At 39.2% G+C, this 20,294-nt stretch overlaps 1 protein-coding gene across 2 annotated transcripts; it reads right to left on the bottom strand.

Moving 5' to 3' along the window:
- On the bottom strand, positions 1,121 to 19,351 carry HERPUD2 (HERPUD family member 2). Of its 2 annotated transcripts, XM_021386891.1 has the most exons (8): positions 18,892 to 19,351; positions 13,181 to 13,258; positions 9,857 to 9,970; positions 7,661 to 7,818; positions 3,976 to 4,098; positions 3,330 to 3,653; positions 2,393 to 2,507; positions 1,121 to 2,122 (listed from the first exon to the last, which is right to left on the bottom strand). In XM_021386891.1, exons 1-8 carry the CDS (start codon positions 19,036 to 19,038, stop codon positions 1,961 to 1,963), a joined length of 1,221 nt encoding a protein of 406 aa, XP_021242566.1. In that variant the 5' UTR covers positions 19,039 to 19,351; the 3' UTR covers positions 1,121 to 1,960. The 2 variants fall into 2 exon arrangements, with proteins under 2 accessions (XP_021242566.1, XP_021242567.1); XM_021386892.1 differs by lacking the exon at positions 13,181 to 13,258.

The raw sequence follows: 20,294 nt of genomic DNA, 5'->3' as shown, positions 1-20,294 counted from the left end.
AAATAAATTTCAATCACTTCTTCCTCTTCAAAAAATGGTGAGTGATGCATAGGCACGTTACAGGAACATTAATAGCAAGGCACACCCTATGCTGCCTTAATCCGCATGCTCCTCATTCCATCTCATGCTGCAGATTTGCTACTATTCAGAATCTAGCTTTGCATACAGCCACGCACTATATAATTGAGTTTTGTTTTATTCTGTCAGACAGTTCCTACAAGGACATAGAGAACTGTTTTCCTAGGCTTTCCTTCTCTATTTTATCACCACCTATTACATATGCCATGCTGTTCAATTCTATGGCTAAATTACTCAAAACTCCATAAACACAATTTTCTGAACTTATCAACTTTTAATCAAGCAAGCCTACTGGCAGCCAAGACTGCCACTACATGCCATTCCTCATAAGTTTTTATAATAGTTCTTCTCAACTGAAAGCAGCTCTCCACAGTAACGGAGAAGTAAATCATCATACTAAACACTATTTATTCATCATCACTGTCTATCCAGCAAGTAACTGATGCTTTAAAGACGTTTCTATTTCTCCTTTACTGAGGGATTTCTTAAGCAGATTTTTTTTGTAGCTCAAAATAAACATTCTCTTTAAGCTGTTTAAATTAAAAATCACGACTCACATTTATTTCCCCCCTCAAATTGAAATTTGACGCTCAACAAGGCCTAGAAAGCCTGACGTATGTTTCAAGAATATTAAACCAAAGAAGATGTAAATTTAAACCTTCACTGCACAGCTTCAGCAGTTCGTCACTAGCAAGCAGAAAACAAAACCTTAGTTGTTCAGACCTATTTAAGAGCCCGGCTCTATAACCAAAAATTAGAAATCTGGTTTAATTTTGGTCACAGATTAACAGGATCTCCATTCTGAAGTTAGGTAAGACATGATAACTTCAAAGTTAAGGACAAAAATAAGCAAAGCTTCTCGACAGACTGAAATCTGAAGAAAACTGAAAACTGACAGCAGCACTGTGACATTCCCTCACGTAAAATTTTCATTTTTTCAGTTTTATTTTAGAAAGAACACAGAGAGAATACAGATATCGTGATGTTGAGCTCCTACCTATAGTGGTATAGCACTGCTACAAACAGATCACCGTAGCCAGTATCAGTAATGCCACCGTGATTAACTTTATTCCACTCTCAATCATAACCTCCTCCTTAACAATGCACTGTTTAGGTGTCTGCATTCAAATATGCATATAGACATTCAAAAGAGTTGCCATAGTAGTTTTTATTAAAAAAACTAATTTACACGTTTTCCCCCAGTACAGCTATGTTTTTTTAAAAAGTACTGTATGTATCAAACATTTAAGGTTTATCCCATCACTTTTGATTCTCTTTGAAGAGCTGTCAGCCATCTCTAAATTTAATGAACTTCACTGCAGCCTCAAGAAAAAGCTTTCAGCTTTCTAAAGATAGGAAAAGAGGCTTGGTATTTTGTGGCATGAAGACAACGTGCCATTAGCAAATACATCTTGCTTTTACAGCATTCTTTTGGGAATGATGCAAACTCCAAATCCCAATTCATACCTGCACGGAACTAACTCGAGATACACCGCAGTTATTCAGACAGCATTTAGGAAGGTCTGTCAACATTCGTGACTTTTAACAGCTCTTTAAAGAGGTAATGGTGCAGATTAAGTACAAGCTTTTTGCCTCAGTGTAAAACACATCCGAAATTAAAATAAAACATGGAAGACCAATATCTTTACATTTCATTCTTCAGAAAAAGAAGAATCTTAAAGAAAGCATTTAGTAGTCCACTTGTGCTTAAAATACATAATGCATGAGAAAGCCCAAAGAAAAAAATACACATTTTTGTACACCATGATCAAAAAGATACCATTATAAATTTTATGAAATTGCACTGTGTTTAAAACACTCTGAATCTGCTCCACTTCTCTGCGTGGCTACCGAGACTGTCTGATGCAGTTCCTCTTACGTTTTAATTGCCAACCTGTGGAGGCCCTTCAGGGATGAGTGACGTGAAGAAGGTTGTAATAAAGGACCAAGCAGAAGCCATGAATCCAGGCTGCTGCTCTATATTGGCATCTTCACCCGCATCCTCTCCACTGTCTTCATCGATCCCGTCATCCATAAGTCGTTCCTTTAAAAATGGAAATTAAAGCAATTCAGCCACTTCCGTTCAGAGCTCTGACAAAAGCTAACAGCAATATTGTACTGCATTAAGTAAGTGAAGGTGTGCGACTGATGTAGAGACAGTCAGACTGGAAAGATCAATTTAAGCACCTCCCACAGTGTTAACATCTCACACATTCCAAACTCAGGATAGTTTTTTCTATCATCAACAGGTAGTTGCACATACTTTACAATATAATACCTAGAAGTCTTATAAGGTATGCGTGCTCCTACTCACCATCTCTTCAAGATCAGGATTATTTGCATTTTGCCCATCACGGTTCCCTTCCACATTATTGGCTGCTTGTTGCTGGCCACCCTCTTGCCTAAAGGGGAACCATCCAGCCTGGTGTCTACGTAAGAAAATGGAACAGCTGAAAATCTCTCTTAAAAGGAAGGAAAATTCTCTCTTAACCGTTGCATTATTTGTACAAGTGGTTTCAAATGAAAGAAGTTGTATGCACTTTTCCAGAAGTCTTATTTCTAGATAAAATGGCTATTCCTTGGTGTCTGGGTTAAGAAAGGTCTTGCTACCTTCACAGCCGCCTGTGCCAGAAGATGCACTTTCTTTCAATGAGGGAACTGACAACAACAGCACTGATAAATCTTAACAAAAGGGGCAGAGTATAGGGCTCTATGATACACCGTAAAAGAAAGTGTCCCTGCAATTCCGGGCAGATGTTTCCACTGTTTGTAACAAGCCCTTATTTCTGTCTGACAATTTACCATATAAATTTTAGACATTTTTGGAGTATAAATGAACTTGCTCCGCAGTTCTCTCTTCAGATACAAGCAGTAAAGTTTTTAAATTTACACAAGAATACACCTGAGTTATTACATGAACTTCCCTCCCCCACTCCTGCTTTCTTAATTTCCATCCCCAATTCTACATTTCTACAATACCACTCTGTCAATATCACTGATATTTAAAAAGCACTGTGTTTTAAGTGTTAAGTGGTACCCAAGTTACTGTAAAAACATTTAATGAATGCCTTCCCCCACCCTTCAAATCGGCTCCTCTCCAAATCTTAAATTTCAAATGAGAACACACCTTACAATGAAGGAGCAGTATCTAAACTTTTGTATTTGAACCGTGGTTATGAGTTTAAAGACTGTATGCTAGCACTATATTCCCCGTATCTGATCTGTGGTTATATTCAAAGCGTTGTACTCACAAGTAAACCAGTAGCATGGCTCCCACTACCATGACAAACCGACTGAAGGAAGAATAGAAATACACAATGCTCAGAAGAATAGCTGCTCTGGAGAATGTGTACATCCAGTCCAGCCAATCCCGGTTGAAGTCCTCCTCATTCACCACGGGGCCTCCCTGGGCATTCATCTGCACATTTGGGTTCACAGGCCTGTTCTCCTGGATGGCTACATTTGGCACTGCTGCAGGCTCATTTGCAGGAGCGCGTTGTGAATTTACAGCCTGAGCAACTGCAGATCTCACTGGTTCGGTGCTGGAAGTCACTTGGGCTGAAACAGCAGCTTGGCTAAAGATACAAATACAAAGCTTCTGTCAAAAAGCATGAAACAGTTTCTAAACCCACTCTCATCTTCTTCCCTGCACTACTGAAAACAAAATTTCAGACATAATACAGGTCAAACCATTTTTCCCTTAAATCTTTACTTATTAAAACAATAATTTAATTCCAATCCAAAGCCAGATTTCATAATTTTTTGGACAAAGTTTGCCCGTGTAAAAAAAAGCACATCCAGACAAAGTAAGCACAAACATTCTGATGTTGCAAATAGTATTTAAGATCTTCATTTCATTAGTGTAACACAGCACTACCTATTATAACGTGAACTTACTATTGCATGTAGTACTGACGTGCATACATTTGTTGCCACCATATCATCTGTAAGGGACTGAATGCAGGATACACGGGAAATCCAGCAGGAATAGCCTGGCCTGGAAATTGGTTGCCTATATTGCTGTGGAAGGATTAGAAGAAAAATATTCAGTTCTGTATTTCCACATTGATAAGTGCCCTGGAACTAAAACACAGTTAAAGTAACACTTCTCGTTTCGTTTGTCCTTCCAAAGTAATGCACTGAAATAACACTGAAACGTGCCAAGATCACCCAGACTATTCCAAAAGAGCTCTTCATTTTCATACAGTAGATTAGGGAGTTATTTCCATAGAAAGAAGACTGGCATTTCTGAACTTAGATTTCTGTCACTAGCCTCATCTCTGGGATAAAAAACCACCAAGTTGTCAATTCATTAAAGTTTTGCGCATAACTGCAGAAATTCATCCATTTAATTCCTTTTAAGTTCTGATGCCTTAGAGGCATCACAGGAGATACAAAACTTACAAAAGCTTCTGTAGCTTTCTTTTAGAAGTAATACCACTGCGACTGCTGACAAAGGGCTGAATGTAAGCGAAGAGAGCAAAATTAATCTTTCAGATACAGAGTCTGCAGACCACAACTGTTAGAACACTTAAATGCATTATTCTTCCCCCTTAATACTTAACAGCACAAGGTATTCTCCTCCCTACAGGCTTTTAACTCTGATTCACGTGCAAGAGATAGAAGTTGCTACATGTAAGTTTTTACATTTATTTTTGTCTGCTTTTAAACCTTCTGGCCACTCTTACCTCCTAGTTCATGCAGCATGTTTTGGCAAGATTTCTAACTCTTCCCCCAAAGGTTTTCATGCAGTCAACTGCAGTAAATCTGCACATCCTTCAGGATAGCGTTTTCATTACTTACTTTGATGAAAGTCTTTGTCATCTCACATCACTGACAATAACTGCATTTGTTTAACAACCTCGGCCCACAGAGACATCTCATTTACTATTCATTTCACATGAGGCTGGGATATCAATTTCAAGTGCTATTTCAATATCCTCCACTGTGTACTTGCTACTTGAAGACAACACAGCAAGCAAATGCTACGGATGAAGCAAAGCTGGTATTTGTCTGCTGGAACATTCTGTTTGCTGTCTGTTTGTCATTCTGTCGCCCTCTTTCAAACATCAGCATGTACACAATGCAAAAACATTTCTTTAGGTGGGCTGTCCACACTTGACAAATAATCCCACCGCCTTCATGTTTCTCATCTGCTCATTGCTTCCAAGTACTCTCCAATCTGAAATGCAAGTCATTTCAGAACTGAATCCATCTGTTCTGCTTGTTGTACCCACACAGTACAGTGGGGCCCTGAACTGAGTCCATAGGAGCAGACAACGCTGTTCTTGCTCTCTTCAGCAAAAGACTGACTTGGTAGACAAGCAGACTACTTGCCCAGTCCCATCTCAATCTAGATTTTCAGACAATGCAATTTACAAAAACTTTAAGCAAGAGAAAATGTTGAAATATTATAGAAAACAAAATTTAAAAATCTGACTTAGTTGTTTTCTCATACAGGATTTGATTTGTACACCGGAGTTTTATGCCAGGAACTGAAAAAAACACCAGAACCATCACTTAGTTGTCAAATATTCATGTTTTATATTTGTACTTGTTACATTATTAATGAAAACACTAATGGACCTTCGTGACTGCAGACCTTTTCTCATCAGCGGAGTCTATAGTTCACCGTGCAGTTAGAATAAAGCTGTGTTTGGTCACAAAACAACAAGAAAAATCCACAAAGGAACAGAAGTTTTGGCTACACATCTCCACTGTTCATAGCAAGTCCCTGCCTACATAAGAATTACAGTAATGCTAGATTTTATTGCCCCAGATGATGTTTAAGAGAACATCTAAAACACAGAAGGTATTTCATATTGCTGGAACACAGGTAGCAGATGCATCTGTTTTTGCTTCAGCACACTAATTGAGAAGGCTAGTGACAGAACTAAAAAAGGTGTTTCAAGGAGAGAATCGACTACAACAGACACTGGCACAGACCAGCTATTACAGTAGAGCAAAGCCAGTGCCTAGCAGCCCAAAGAAGAGATCTAGTTCAACTTTTCATACTGTTCCGCTAAATCAGTCTTACAAAATGACCTAAAATTATTTAAGATGCATTTATTCTGGCATTTCTGTTCAGATCAGGACTGCACTTGAAGCAAGTCTCCCATTTATTTCCTCTTACTATTCTTTTAACTGCATCAAAGAATGCTCTTGGATCACCACATGGATTTCTTTTGAGTTTCACTGAATTGAAAGACATGCTCCATGTGCATTGCTAATGCACTTCAGCAACAAATGTGCCAGCGTGCTAGCTGATCACAGTAGATGTAATACAAATAAGACAGAAAGCCCTGAAATATGTGCAGCGTTGATGCCAAATCCTCAGTACCTCTTTCAGTCTACAAATCAACTCCTCTCAATCTACATCAACTGCTAATACAGATACAGTCTTAGAATAACTTAAAAATCATTTTTTGAACACTAATGACTTCTAAACTGACTCCTCCTAAGTGTATCTGAACTATTTCACCTAAAGCATAACAACAGATCTGTTCCTTTTTTGAAGTCTGCAGGCTAGTCTGTTAACTGTGCATCCTGACAGAAAAAAAAAAATCATGTTCAGGGTATGCTTATGTAAAAAGCTAATGTAAAAAAACTTAGATACCTTACAGATGAGTAACATAATATGCAAAAACTGCTCCTGGAATTAATTTACAGTACACTGAGCCACAGTCCTGCCAGTCAACCTACCATCACCTAGCTTTGTCATAAAGGCAAGTATAACCACTTCCACAGAGATTGTGGTGGTCAGAATAACGTCAATGCTCCATCAGAAGCAACAAGCAATCTCTTCTCAGGAGAGATCACATTCCATATGAATAATAAAAAGGACTTGAAAGAACTCAGGATGAAAATAGTACAACTGACGTTAATTCTAACAGGACAGTAAACTAATTGAACCAAATCTAAATACATTTGTAACAGTTCTTGGCATCTGGAACCTGTAAAGATCATGCAGGATGAGATTTCTTAAGGTTACTACCTAAGTGCAAAAAAGCAAAAAAAGACAGAGTTTTGAAAGTTAATAGATCTAATCAGGAAATGTACAAATGGGTTGTGTTTTTCACATATGGAAATAAGATACTGTAGGTTCAGAAACACATACTCAAAACACCTTGTTTCTAAAACTGCATCCAGTATGAACAAGTGAAGAGTTGAATCTCATATGTGCCAAAAATCAAGAATCATCATATCCCGGTAAAAATTTAGTCTTGTTGATTACAATACAGGACTAGAAAGAGCAACCAGACAATAATTCGATCAGTTACATCCATTAGCTACATCCATCAGATAAATCCTACACTTGTTCCCATCAACAGAACATCGGGAGCCGCAAGCACGAAGTAAAGAACAGCCTGAAGGAGAGCACCAAGAACACTTACTCTTTGAACAACTCCTGGCTTAAGAACATTAATGGTCACATGAAAAAATGTTTCTAAACGTGACTTACGCTTCAAGACGAAACCGCCAAATCACTCTGAAGACTTCTAAAGAAGCATAATTGTCATGAAACATTTAAGAGTATTTTAAAGAGTATGAAGCAATCCTTAGCTCTTCCAATCTCACTTACCCCTGCATTAAATAAGGAAATTGGTGGCTTGGTACGGGATCACTTTGTGCTTGTGGAAGATTACGATGTCTCACTCCATCTGCACTAGTATTCACAGATGTAGACAAAGCTTCTTGGTTTGTGGGTGAGGCAGCAGTTGATCCAGAGTGGTCCAAACTCTTCAAAATAAATAAAACTGAGGTTGGAGATATTTTTACCACAGTAACAAAAATTACAACTGTGTCCTAAGAAAATTATTTGCTTTAATATTTTGGTTTATATCTGTTCTATTGCGTATATAAGCAACAAGCAAGACTACTGGGGTTTTATCTATTCTGGTAAGGTTTTAGTAAAAAAAAACAATCAAAATTGCACTCAGGCGCACATGAAAAAAGTGAAGCTTTTCAGAAGCAAACAATATTTGACAGCTCCAAGGGAAATACATAAATCACTCGTAAACAAAGTTTTGAAAAGCTGAAACAAAGTAAAGCTTAATTAAAAAAAATATTTAGCAGCAACAAATTCTAGAGGCTATTGTTAACACACCGTTAACAGAAGTAATCATAAACTCAGGTTGTGGCTTTACATTCAGAGACAAGAGGTGCCTGCTGTAGAACAATACACCCTTCTCCTCAGTTCTTGTCTTCAGTTTCCCATTCTACTCTTCCAATCACCAGACTCTTCAACCTGACAGTTAGCCAATCCAATCGAAATTACTGTGCCAACTGCTGGGGTTTGGGGAAGGGAATAACAAGAAAGTACCTAGGAACTATGCAGGCTCCCAGGAATACACCTACACAGGGTCTCAGGCCTTCAATGCTTTCCAGGACAAATACTTAATCTTGGAAGTAGGACAACAGCCGGCACTCCTGGATGATTTGTCACCATAACAAGACTGTAATTTGGTCGCTGAGATGCATTATTTTAGTTTTATTGTATCCCCAAACCCTATTGCTAAGCATCATTATGATTTTTATTCATCAAAAAAATCTTCTTCAAATCTGACAACTCAGGAACTGAGGAGTTGCAATTATTTAAGACATCTTTACTACATTTGCCCTACAAAGGAAAACAAGAAAAAATTACCACCAGAAAGTAGGGGAAAGAAAACAAATGGAAGAACAAAGGCCATTCAAGCTTTGGAATTTGGTTGTTTCCTTCAAAGTACTATAAATTTAAAACTGCAAACACTGACTGCTTTAAGCAGTCATTAATACAGTTATTAACATTACTTGTAACTAATCTAGCACCAATAAGACAAAAGACCCCTTTGTACTTATACTGCTGTTTACAAGTACAACAGTCTTTGGAAAGACGTTGCAAAGACTATCCACTCTCCTACCATTGAAACTGTCACTTTCTATGTCACATAGCAGTCAGAAACAGTACACCATCAGTAAAAGAACCAATACACAAAGCTTACTACTGAAAGGGTATTTCTTGTGTTGATAATCAACACACCACAAGATGAAGAGTAACAGTTTTGTATACTCCCCTTTCTGACTAACCTTCGTGGATCACATCATGATACCACCAGCTCTGGAAAAGCCAAGAAAATTACAGTGACAACCAGCACATTATCAACACAAACATTACTTTCCCTTCTGTTAAAACTGAGCACAACTAAAGAACAACATCACTTCCAGTGCAGGAGATTCGAAGGGTGAAGAACAGAACTCAAAATGCACCAAAAAAAAAAAAAGATTCTGTGAACAACTCAGTAATACAACATTATAAATGCTTTCTATTCCTTATCTCCTTACAGCCTACCAACACTACTGATTGCTTTAGAACTGCCTAAGTATAGGCAAATTCTTGTCAGGCAGAATCAACACTGGCTAAGTTCCACCATTCTCAAAAGGAAGGCGCTAATTTAACTAGACTTCCTTCAAAAAAAGGTATTCACAAAACTAATCAGAACTGCAAAGATATAGGAAGATGGAAAGAAAGGAAGACATACTGTTCCATAAAGAAGTGGAGAAGAAATAGCAGGTTAGAGAAAGTAGTGCTCAATCATCTAATAAACATGATATGTTACAGTTTGTTTACTTAAAATTAAGCGGCACCTTTAAATAAGTATAATTCTATGCATTCATAAGATATACTCTGCTTTCGTCACACACTTTTACAGTGAAATTTTAGAAGTGAGAAGATAACTTGCTGGAAAGCTTCCTCAGCGTAGGAGAAATTAATGTCCTCTATATTAAAAAAACTCACTGAGCTACTGCTGGAGGTTGAAGCTCCATGACCACCTCTGCTGGTGCTCGGTTTTGGAGAACTTGGGGGTGTCCGGGAAGTACACACCAGATGAACCATGTGATATTCATCTTGCTAAAAAAAAAAGTCAAAGAGATAGAGGAGCTAAAGCAACAATATTTGCAAAATTGACAAGCAAAAACGCTGTTTAAAAATCCACCTTCAAAATTCCCTTTTTAATCAATAAAGATACGTTATACAAAATAGAGATCACGAAACAAAAACCAAGCCTAGAACAAGAGATACTTGTTGTTTCAGAACATTTTCTTCATAGCTGTCCACAGTCACATACTAAGCATTCACCTACCCACAGTTTCCCCTAAAGCTGCAGTCTAGCAGAACCAACGAAAGATCACACAAGAGAAACATAAGTAAGCACAGGTTAGGCTTTGGGTTTTATTTTGGAAAAATTTTACTCTTTACAGTGCTCAGTTCCCCAAATGCTAAGAATGTCCACATTTGTGTTACGATTTAATGAAAAGAGTTATTCAGTAACAGAAAACAAAGAATTGAGCTAGAACTCCATGAGCAGGACATGGTAAGAAAAATCTACTCGCCGTTGCAGTTTAAGCTTAACTCAAGCCTACACTGCAGATACCACCCAGCTAAGAACTCTTGCAGATACTTCACACTCTGAAAATGCTATTCAAAGCACCAAACCAGATTTGAGTATCCCTAAATATTTGTAAGTGAGGAAGTGAACCAATAGGACCACTCAAAGCCACGTCAGCCATGAAAGCGATCCAGCTACATCAGTTCTTTGTGAATACGCTCCCCTACAAAACGTGGATGTCATAACAAACTTTGATCTGAATCTGTTCTACTAAACCAAATGAAAACATCTGGCCACAGCAACAAAAATAGCCATGCGTATTTAAATTGCACACTACAGCTTCCTTGTAATCAAATTTTATATACAAATATACTAGAAAAAAAGCTATCACCTACTGAAATCAGTGCAGTGCAGTGAGGCTACAACATATAATGTGATGACATTTAGAAATACTGCTCCTTTTCAAGTATAAATGTTTTTTACATTCTTTTACTTACTTTTCAGCTTTGACCTTTAGCAATAAAAAAAACCTGCATAAATGCTTTTTATATACCACTGTGCATTCTGGCTAGCTTAGCCTCTCTCTATGCACACTCACTGCAACTCCTCTGCATAAATCAGTTCCTAGTCACGAGCACAGCCTCACTGTTACGCTGTCATTTCCTACTAGTTGGTGACTGTAAATGATAATGAGATAGCACTGAACACAAGCAATCAGAATTCTGACCAAGTCAAAAGCCTTGAACCTAACTACTTACCTTCTCTCTACCAAAGAACCAAAGTGACTTAGAGAGGCAAAGGAAGGCAGAAAGGGACTGTTTATTACTACATATTATTCAAATACAGTATGTTGAAGATCACTATGCTCTGAGTCCCACAACATCCAGCCTCCAGGTATTTCATATCAGCAAAATGACACTGCTCAGTATCAAAAAAGCAAGCATCACAGAGCTAATCTGAAAGATTTAGTAAATCCTCTCCGAATAACAGAAATTTATAGTTAAATGAATAGGAAGAATACAGAATGAAATAGAAAATAACATTAATCATACCTTTTTTCTTCAAAAAGCTCAAGCACAAAGTACGCTTCTTCTTTCCACAACTTTTTTTTCCCCTTTAAAGTCTTTGTACTTACGGCTGATGGATACTTGTCTAAATTTAGTAAGCTTCTACAACTGAACCTAAGGCCTATACCAATTAAAACACTCTTAAAAATATCCCTTGAATACTGAAGGAAAACAGTTTCCCCTTTACCAGACTAACAAGGCTTAGCATAGTTTGTATTTCCTGAGAAAGAGTTTGCTGTAGGCAGACCAAGTGAATTTAAGGGATTTAGACTTGATTTTGCCCATCACAATCCACGCTTTGAGCAAAATTAGAGAAATATTTTTATGAACCTTTAAGCTGTACAGGATACTGGTTGGCAATAGTTCAGCTACAGTTCTGTAATAAACTTATACACGGTAAATATAATCACGTTTTTTTGTAAGCAGGTAAATCCAACTTAGTAAGATTACTTTCAGAATTGGGACAATGAAGGAACAATAGCAGCAGCATACACAAGCAATACTCAAGATTCCTCTGCATCAGTTTCTACGTATTTGACATGGAAGTTCAGTTACTCACTTTTACTAAAAAAATTATTCTCCTTTGGAGACTTTACTCTATACAAAATAGAAAAGTGTAAACTCAACTCTGCAGCTTTTATACTCATTAACTTTAGTTTACTCGTTTAGAATTTTATTAAAAAGTATCATTACCAACACTCATGACACATGAACTGTATTACAGACCTTATGTATTTAATGATTAGAATCTGTAACAATTGTTTAGTGACTTAAAACATTTCCCAAATATAGCTATTGATGCATCCAGGTCTGTTTACTGGAAGTTTAAAGAACAGTCAACAGCACACTAGATTATCTGTCAGCATCAAAATTAAAACACAGAAAGCTCTTGATAATCTGCCCTAAAAACATGATATTTCTTTTTCTGCACATTAGGAACTTAACAAATGTAATGAAGTTTCTATTACTCAGCAGCATCCACTTAAGCTATGCGATCCAATCTAAGAACCAAGTGCACATATTTCAAGACTTCCTACTTCAGGTGCCATGGGTATTCAGGATTTGGATTTAATCTACACATTGCTTAAGGAACACAAAGTCAGATAAGCCAGCAAAATAAAGAAATCTGTTGGTTCTTCCATTTTTTAAACTTTAGGAACAGCTAATACCCAAATAATAAAGCCAGGACAACAGATAGCTTTCCCAGCAAAACCATATGTGAATTTAAAAGTCTTTACTTGCATGTAAAATGTTACCCTTAGCTTGCTCACAAGTCCCTTTTGGCTTTCGTGTTGTTGGATTTAAGTAAATACAGGAAATGAAATGACGTCCCAAACTTCAACAGAGTTCTGTTAAATAATCCTGCTTGAGTCAAAGCAGGAAACCCTCCGAGAAGTCATTCTCCATTACACGTCACTTATTTGGGACTAAGGCAGGCTAACTCTCTCTCTCATCTAGCAGAAACACCCCTCAATCCAGAAGTATTACAGTCATACAAACAAGGGATACTTGAAAATATATTTTCCAGAATATATCAACATTATATAGTTGGTCACATGTTGTACCTTATTATTAAAATTTCAAGTAAAACAATGCAAATCTAAATTCCTATTCCCTAGAACATGTTTTTGCTCAGAAATCATATGGTGTTGATATAAAGCTTACTTTTCTGAGAACATCTTTCAGCTGCAGGTGATCAGGAAGCAGTCTGCCAGAATACACCAGTCTCTGATCCTTTGTGGACTAGGAGATGGGACAAAGAAAGGAATTTAGCTTTTTCCAGCTGTATCGACATACAGCTGGTGATAACATTTGCAGACGAGAAAAAACCCCTTAGCATTCCAACCACCAATGGACAGTCTTTAAAACATTTCAGAGGTCTTCCAAGTCCAACTGGCTATTTACTTCTGAAAAAAACATTCTGCTATTATGCACTCACCAAGAGTGCTCTAACATTTAACATCACTTAGCTGGTAAATGCTGCTCAAGACAACCATTGAGTACATTTGAAAAATCTCTTTGTTTCAAGAAGATTCACTCTTCACTCTGCTCCCATTCCCATGCACTTGTTGGGAAAGCAGATAGAGAAGTGACTGGAGCAAGGGAAAAAAATATAGTGGAATTATGGAATGGTCATAAAAATATATAGGAGAAGGACAAGTTTCATTTTTTTTCTGAAAGGAATTTGTTATTAGTCTATCCATTACCAACCCCATCTCCCACCACCCATCATCCCTCCAAAGAAAACATAAAACACATAAGAAGAAACAAGGGGGAAGGTATCAAAGAGCATTTAGAAACAAAAGGACGTTCTGTTTTAAAGGAGCCTTCAAACTTGAATAAGCTTTTTTTGCCTGTTCTTAGTACTTCCACACTTTAGAAATGTTTAATAATATTTATTTAAAAATACATAGTGCTTGAATTATAAGGCAGTAACTTTTAAATACTCTCAGCTGAGGAGATCATGACAACACTGTGTTTGTGGTACCTATCGACAGTAAGATGTCTAGTACAGTAAAGCATTAACTAAGCTGCCAGAACTTAGTGAATAAACAGTTCCTTTCCTGAGAAAAACTTCTAAATGCTCACCAATATAGAAACAAGTTTTTTTAAAAGAGAATCCAACTGTTACCAACTTCAGTTTAGCTACCTGCTCGTACTATAAATTAATCCAGTAGCTTTTATCACTCAAAAGAATGCTAACCCAACTAAATGCTAGATGAAGCAATCTAGCCTAACACCAGTGGAACTGACACGCATTATCAGCATGAAATATTTGAAGAATCTTCCCACCATCCAAACTGCCAGCCTCACACCACTTCTCTCTCTCTTTCTCCCCTCCCCCAGCCCCCCCAGTTGCTTTCTCTGCAGGCACAATAACACTAAGACCCATACAGCTGGAATTCGCACAAACAAGGTAAAGCTTTCACAGAAGCCCTGACAATGTCTTTCCTGGTAACAACCTTTTTGCATTGTCCAGCGACTCAGGAGAAAACAGAAGAGTTACAGAACTTAATTCTTCCCCTGCGTATTCTAGTCACAAGATTTATAGATACTGTAAGCCAAGAATTTTAAGTATTCACTAAATCTGAGAAGTTTCTGCTTTAAAAAAAAATAAAAATCCAAAGTCATACTAGTTGTATATGATTAAGTATGTGGGTTTAAATTACAAGTGGCTCACCTGCCACACGTAGTACAGAACGGTTTCTATCACTTGTGCTGAAGGAACATTTTCTATATTCTTTTTCATCCTACATTTTTAATTAGTGACACAGCAATCCACTTTCCTAAGTCTGACAACACAGAACTATTAACTTCCAGCTCCGATGGCTAAGTAGTGCAATGAACTGAAAGTCATCACTGCACTAATTCTACTTTTTTTTTTTTTTTTTAAATACAGCAACAACAAGAAGCCAGTCTCTCAAACCCAACTGAATTCTTTTGAACCACACCATTTTGTTGACTGCTGGTTTCAGTCAGGAATAGGCTGCTAACAGGAGCCTATTCCTTGCATTTTATATCTGCGAAAGGCCTTCTCAGGACAGCTACAATTTGCAGCACAGCATCAAGATTGCAGAAGACTTGGACTTCCTAAGTAAGAAACTTGTTGCTTTTGAATCATTAGCAGAACCAGGAAAAAGTCTCAGAAACAATGCTTCTAGGCCCTGAGACAGATTCAGTTAAAAACAAACAAAAACTAAGCCAAGAATTAGTTTTGTATTCTGCCCATAACACCATTTCCTACACGGTCCAATTCTGATTCTTTCCTTCAGTATCATAGATACAGACTTCCCCACTTCCCCATACAACAAAGTACCTTCTCAAGCATGATACAAGTACTTTAATAAAAACTTTACAGATAATAAGCAGCTGGATTAAGATGACCCCTCAGATCTGACTGCTATAGTAGTCATGTATTTCAGCTCCCCAGATGAAAAGAAAAAAAAAAAATCACAAAATGCATGCTTATCACTTAATTTAACAAAAATTGAATACTGTTAAACATATTAGGCCAGGGACACTGATGCAGGAAAAAGAGGGCTTGAACTCCATGCTCCTCCCTACATAGCTTTAATATCTAACTGTGCACTACAGGAATTATCCCTTGCAATTCTCAGGGTTAAACCCATTCTACAATCCTGAAACCTGATCGGGTTTTTTTGTTGTTGTTTTAAATAAATGGAGATGGAAGAAAGTGATAAACATGAAAACACAGCAATTCACATGTATGCCAAAGCAAATTGAATAGGCATTCAACTCATCCTCTGCTAGAGAGGATTCACCGCCCCAGGTCCCGCCTGAAAGAACAACACACTCACTGCTGGACCACACATGGAACTGCGATGGAAAAAGACTTCAAAAATAATACCTAGTGGCCCCAATTTGAGAAGCAAATTCAAAACACGAGATAAAACAATTCAAGGACTCAAAAGCTAAAGCTCAAACTTGGGATGGCAAAGACAGTTTTTGATCATAATCCAAAAGCTATGAATTTTAAATTAGCAATTTATCAGTTTTTTCTTCCATTTTTAAAGCAAAACTCCTACAGTGCTTGTTTCAAGTACAATACGCCAAGAACATTTCCAAATCCACTGAAGTGAAGATGATGGAGTAAGATCATAGAATCATAGAATGGCTTGGGTTGAAAAGGACCTCAAAGATCATCGAGTCTCAACCCCCCTGCCAAGTGCAGGGTTGCCAAGCACTAGACCAGATCTTTTAGGAACATACAGCCTCTGATCTTTCCCCAGCTTCAGTTACAAGACATCTGGTTTTCAGGTCATTCAGCCTCTCTGCCACGCTTCCATAGGAAACAAAAATCCAAAGAACCACATCTGGTTAGAACTGTGGGAAAAATACATGCTAGGTGACAGGTACTACAGGAAATGAGAAACAGGAGTTTTAAATTGATGCTATGGGTATAACTGATAACAGTGATTAAGACACAGAATGCAAGATCTGCCAGGTTTGAGATGCACAGATGATTTTCCAAGTACTCTTTCCTTCAATAAACATTTATTTTAGGGAAGTTATAATTCCCTATAACAAATAAAAAATTGGCCCAGTTGGAAGAAAAATTGACAAATATGAACCTTAGTATAGACCCACAAACTAATTAAATGCTGATTTAAACCACTGGCTTATTCACTGACTTATTACAGTACAAATTCCAGCTTTAACAACAACTAACTCAATTTATATCTACCTGTACATGGAATTTATACATACTCACGCAAGTCACCCACACAAATTTATCTAGTAAAGTCACAAACAACACTGCCTCAAAGCCCAGCCTCTCACTTGCCTATCTCAACACAACTGCGTTTTCTGAAGATACACCCTCAACAGACAGTTACTCTGAGTGCTGTTACTGAATTTACCATTAGGTTATCAATTAGAAAAGAAACTAATGTAGACATATGCAGGAGAATAAGGTACAAGTCCCACATGGAAGCTTGCAAGATTGTACTGCAGCAATAGCAGCTGATTCTTATTTTACATCCTTCACTTTGAGAACACTGCAATACTTGCATGAAGCATCTGTGTTCTGATGTACACTCGCACTTTCAAAATAGCATGGAGAAGTTATTTCCAGGACATACCACATCCACGGAATGCAGACATTTTACTGAGAAGTTTTTGACTCTACTCTGTTTAAAAAATAAAAAATTAAAGATGATCTTAAAAGCACAAATGTGTAAATAGCTCATAAATTAAAAACAAAACAACAAAAAAGCAGCAAGACTACATCAAAACAAGCTAAAAGATAAACTTTTCAATTTGACCATACAGATGAGATCCTTTTCTTACACTCCCATGTTATTAATTTGAAAGGCTCTATGAAGTAACAATATTGTGTTTAATTACAAATAAGTTAGTAAGCACACTGAAGCCAAATTAAATTGAAACTTTGAGGTAATTTTCACTAAAGAAACTGCCATCACCTAACCTGGAACGGTTTTGGGAACTCTGAACTATTCATTTTAAATACTGAGCAGTTAATTCTGAACTACATTTTAGTAAGGTAAGGCACACTGAGGAATCAGTTTTTAAACAGGAGACAGACACTTCAGGCAACTGAAATGTAACATCATAATACTGGTTAACACAATGCAACATAAAAACCTCTTGTTCATGAAGGATTCTTCCTAGAAGCCCATTTCAGCAAGCCCATATGGTGAATCAGAAAATGAATGTTTGAATACAAATACCCCACAAGAGGATAGTCCAGCAAGGAAGAGGCAGCAGTCAACTGAAGCAGTGTCTTTGTCTTTTTTGCAGTGGACAGCCACTCAGAAGAGAGCTAATGAGAGCAATAACTAAATCTACAAGTTCTCAAATACAATGCATCAGTGATGCAACTTCTGACTGCTTTTCTCCTGTTTTCTTCTTCAGATGAAATCCCTTTCGGACACAATGCTACTATTTTTGGCATGTTCCACCCCCCCACACAAAAAAATTTTAAATGTCAGTAATTACCTTATTGAGTTAGGTGAACAGTAATCATTCACAACATAAAGGCAATCTTTGTCAGACATTTTGCACAGCAAAGTCCAGGCCCTACATGTCACTGCAGTGTAGAGACAAAGTCAGTCGCTGTCTTTGTACAGTTTTCTGGAACAGGTTTTCAAAAGAGTCAAATACACTGTTCTACACAACTGCCATTCTAAGCAGGTGTTATGTTTCCATTAGCAGGATGGTTTTTCATAACCTCTTTCATTTGCCAAATTCAGAACTTAACTTAGAAAAGAACTTCATTTCCCTTATTGAACAGAAATTCGTATGTATTCACATTAATGGCTGCAAAACACAGCCACTACTGTCACACTGGCCTGAGGAACAGCTGATGGCAGTTCCCAGCCTCACCTCAAAAAAATGGCACCCCAAAAGAAAAGAGGAAAGAATTCGTTCAATCCCACGTCTCAGGTGGCACTACAAATACTCACCTACCTGTTCCACCTGTGAGCTCCCTACACAGTGCTAAGTTTGGCTACGTCACAGGAGCACTGTGATCACTGTAGACAGAACGCTTACGTTTACAGAAATTAGCCTCAGATTTGATCAGCAGAGATCAACACTGCACTAGGAAAGTTAGGTGGAGCACGACTAGTGTCCTCCAGCAGCACACTGAACTGCCACCTCCTTAAGGCACACAGCAGAGCCGCTGTTTATGCTCGGCCTCCCCTGGAAGCGGAGAGCCAATCCCCGCACGTACAGCCCCGGGGAAGCGCGACTCTTCCTTGTTTATTCCGCACAGCGCCCAGCGCAGGCCCTGACCCGCGGTCAGAAGTCGTGCAGAGCCACCTCCCCGGGTCAGAAGCCACAGAGGCCATCTCGCCGGCGAGACGAAGGAGAGGGGCTGCCCGACAACTCACCGGCTTGCTGGGGTAAACGTCGGAGAGGTGCGACTTCAGCCTGCCCACAGTCCAGTCCAGAAAGCAGCTGATGGTCTGGTCGGTGTACTTCTGGTTGGGCGCCTTGATGATGAGGGTCACCGGGTGGCCCACCACGCCCTGCTCCATGCTGCCGGGCCTGCCCCTCTCCCCCCGCCCGGCACACGGAGCCGCTCGGAGCCGCGGGCGCTCGGGATGGGCTCAGCGCGCGGGGCGGAACTTCCGCAGGCAGCGGGGGGCGCCCATCCCCGCGCCGGGCGGGGGGCGGCTCAGCGCGGCACACGCAGCCCTCCCACGGCCAACAGCCACGCACCCACCTTCGGAAAGCCGCCTCCCCGCCCGCACCTACAGGAGAGCCCAAGCTGAGCCACACCGCACCGCTTGGACCTGCAGCCCGCTGCTGTTTGTGTAAAATGGAGGCCGGAAGCGCAGCCTCCACCCTCCTCCTCCTCCTCTTCCTCCCTCCTCCTCCTCCTCCCCCGCCAATCCCCGCGCCGGACGCTGGGGGGCGCCCGCAGGCTGCGCGGGAGGCTCGCAGTGCGCAGGCGCGCTGCGGCCCGCCGCCGGGCAGCGGGAACGTGGGCGGGGGTGGGGGTGGGGAGGAGTGATGTGACGTGGCGGCCATGGGGGCGGGAGGGTGTCTGTAAGGGCAGAGCCACCCTGGCGTATTGGTTGCCTCCGTCACCGTTGTGCGGTGGGGGTGTCTTGGTGTAATTCTTTCTATAGTAAAGGGCATTCTCGCTCTCTTGATCAGGACAATAAATAGTTTATTAAAACACTTTAAAATACCCATTGTAGCAAAAAAACAGCGCCTTCCTTGTACTTTTTTCAGTCTTCACGTGTAACTACAGAAAGCGATAGAGTTTCAAACAGGTTTCATTGTGTCCCTTTGGTGCCAAAGAATCAATAATCTCAGCACAATGAGCAAGAGGCGCAGCAAAGTTTGCTGATAAGGGGAGGACCCCAAGGAACTCCAGTATCTGAAGGGGAAGATGAATGCAGGATTCTGCAGAAAAAATTGTTAGCACTCAGCACCTAATTCTTTCTTTCAAATAAAACCAGGGTGCTAATGTAACAACTTGCAAAGGCAGAGAAAATACTCCGAATTTTTATGTTTATTGACATGTTCTTATTTGCCTCTACAACCACTCCTTCGCAAACCTCATGTATGAGGTGGAGCACGGGACCTCTGTGTTTCTACAGCACCTGTTGTCCTTGAGATGGCTTATCAAATCATAAATGTGGACAACTGGTACTTGACATTTTCAAATGTAATATTTAACATACTCGTATCAGTTTCCCAGTTCTCTCCCTTGTTAAGGAACAACAATTAGTTGCGCTTGGAATTCTGAACATGCTGTTGTTACCAGGCCATGCAACTTAAA

Source organism: Numida meleagris, chromosome 2 (genome assembly GCF_002078875.1).
Source record: "Numida meleagris isolate 19003 breed g44 Domestic line chromosome 2, NumMel1.0, whole genome shotgun sequence".
Classification (NCBI taxonomy): domain Eukaryota; kingdom Metazoa; phylum Chordata; class Aves; order Galliformes; family Numididae; genus Numida; species Numida meleagris.
This window is presented reverse-complemented; position numbering and strand designations above follow the sequence as displayed.

What these genes read in the sequence shown, in the direction of transcription:
- HERPUD2 (XM_021386891.1), bottom strand. Translation starts at nt 19,038, where the DNA reads ATGGAGCAGGGCGTGGTGGGCCACCCGGTGACCCTCATCATCAAGGCG. An exon ending in TTTCCTTATTTAATGCAGGG is followed by an intron (nt 4,099 to 7,660) that starts GTAAGTGAGATT and finishes ATCCTTCCACAG; the next exon opens with CAATATAGGCAACCAATTTC. An exon ending in CGTCAGTACTACATGCAATA is followed by an intron (nt 3,654 to 3,975) that starts GTAAGTTCACGT and finishes TTGTATCTTTAG; the next exon opens with CCAAGCTGCTGTTTCAGCCC.